The sequence below is a fragment of the Penaeus monodon genome, chromosome 23 (genome assembly GCF_015228065.2).
Source record: "Penaeus monodon isolate SGIC_2016 chromosome 23, NSTDA_Pmon_1, whole genome shotgun sequence".
NCBI lineage: Eukaryota > Metazoa > Arthropoda > Malacostraca > Decapoda > Penaeidae > Penaeus > Penaeus monodon.
In genome coordinates this window covers 20,950,491-20,952,046 of record NC_051408.1, presented here as the reverse complement: position 1 = coordinate 20,952,046, position 1,556 = coordinate 20,950,491, and the positions used below count along the sequence as shown (strand labels likewise).

At 52.3% G+C, this 1,556-nt stretch overlaps 1 protein-coding gene across 1 annotated transcript in view; it reads right to left on the bottom strand.

Moving 5' to 3' along the window:
• Positions 1–1,556, bottom strand: part of LOC119588174 (Down syndrome cell adhesion molecule-like protein Dscam2) — a gene marked incomplete at its 5' end in the record, with an annotated part of 86,952 nt that overhangs the window by 1,247 nt on the left and 84,149 nt on the right. Inside the window, 2 exon segments of the mRNA XM_037936876.1 lie at positions 3–137; positions 624–775. Coding sequence (XP_037792804.1) covers positions 3–137; positions 624–775 — 287 coding nt within the window.

The window sequence follows — 1,556 nt, the reverse complement described above, 5'->3', positions numbered from 1 at the left end:
ACCTCGGGACCAGGTCAGCTGTGCCAGGGGGTAGCCGGCGGCGGGGCAGGACACCGCGAGCTGTTCGCCGGCCACTGCTGTCACCACCGACATGGGTCTCACGTACGCGGGGCCTGCAGATGAGCCGCTATTAGTAACTGTTTGCATGAAATTCGCTGGATGTTGATGTTCAGTTTAATCATGACGTGCATGCGGGTCTTAATTTGCTTTAACTTATATGTATGTTTATCTTTCTGTTAGGTGTTAGTTCATCCAGTTATCAAAGATCATATTTTGTTTAGCTTGATGTTAACAATAGTCTAACCCTTAGATAACCAGCTAATGTGTACATCAGTTTGGTCTTACCTCCGTTGTTTTGTATAAATCTTTGGGTTCAAAGCTTGTCCTGACACCATCCGGGTACATTTGCATTCTTTTTATTGCAAACACTGAGTGGAATATTGATAGTAAAAGAACGAGGAAGAAAAATAAAAATTCCACGAAACGTCGACTCCATCCGAGGGGAAAAAAATGCTACGAGCCCTTTTTCCCAAGGCAACCCTGGCCCTCAGATAACCTGGCGGGGAACGGCCTACGCGGGGAGCCTTACTGCAAGCGAACGGTCGGCCTCTGCATCGCCTTACCGTACACATTGAGCCGCGCCTGGTGGGCGGTGGATCCTGCTCTGTTGACCGCCGTACAGGCGTATGCGCCGCCGTCCTCCGTTCTCACGCCCGTGATGTTGACGTGACTCACCACCGAGCCGCCCACGCCCACATACTGGCCCACCACGAGTCTGGGGAAGTTAAGTTGTTACAATCGTCTCAGTGATATCTTCTGGAGGAGGAGGGAGTTTTGTATGAGTTCTTCTTACTTCTTCGGGAGTTTGAGTGCCCCCCCCCATCTCCCCACTGCCTCTGCTCCGCTTTTTCTTGTTGCTGTCTCTCTCTCCCTTTCCGTCGCAGCTGCTCTTCGATCTGCCGTTCCTCCCACTTTCAACGTCCCCTTCGTCTACCCTTCCTCCCTCTTCCCTGTCACCAACTTCCTTTCAACTGCTACTCCCACCTCATCCGCCCCTCCTTCTCCCTCCCACGGCTCCTGAACCTGGGTCTCCCCCTCCCCCGCCTCGCCAGGCTACTCCAGCCTTCCCGTCTACTCCTCATTTTCCAGTTTAAACAAGCCGCCGCCCTCGTACCCTACACCTCCGCCGCGCCCGCAAAGTGACCCCCCCCTACCGCCCTCCTCGAGCCACCTCCCCCGGGTATCCCCTCACCCTCACCCCCCAGCAATCATAGGATCAAACACTCCGAGGGCGGCGGAGCGTCGGTATGAATAGAATCTAATATGACTGAGGTAATAAAACCCGATTCGGCTGCAAAAGGAATGAATGTATTGGTTTTGGGAAACTATATTGGAAAACACCCTGGGGGGGGATGAGAGTCATTTTTCTCTCGCACTGTCTGTATATGTCTCTTTCTATATCTATGAATAGTCCTGCAGTAGATGGAGAGATCGGAAGCCAGCAAAGATATGAAGAGCTTGGAAGAGAAAGGGGAAAAATGGGGAGAGACAAAGAG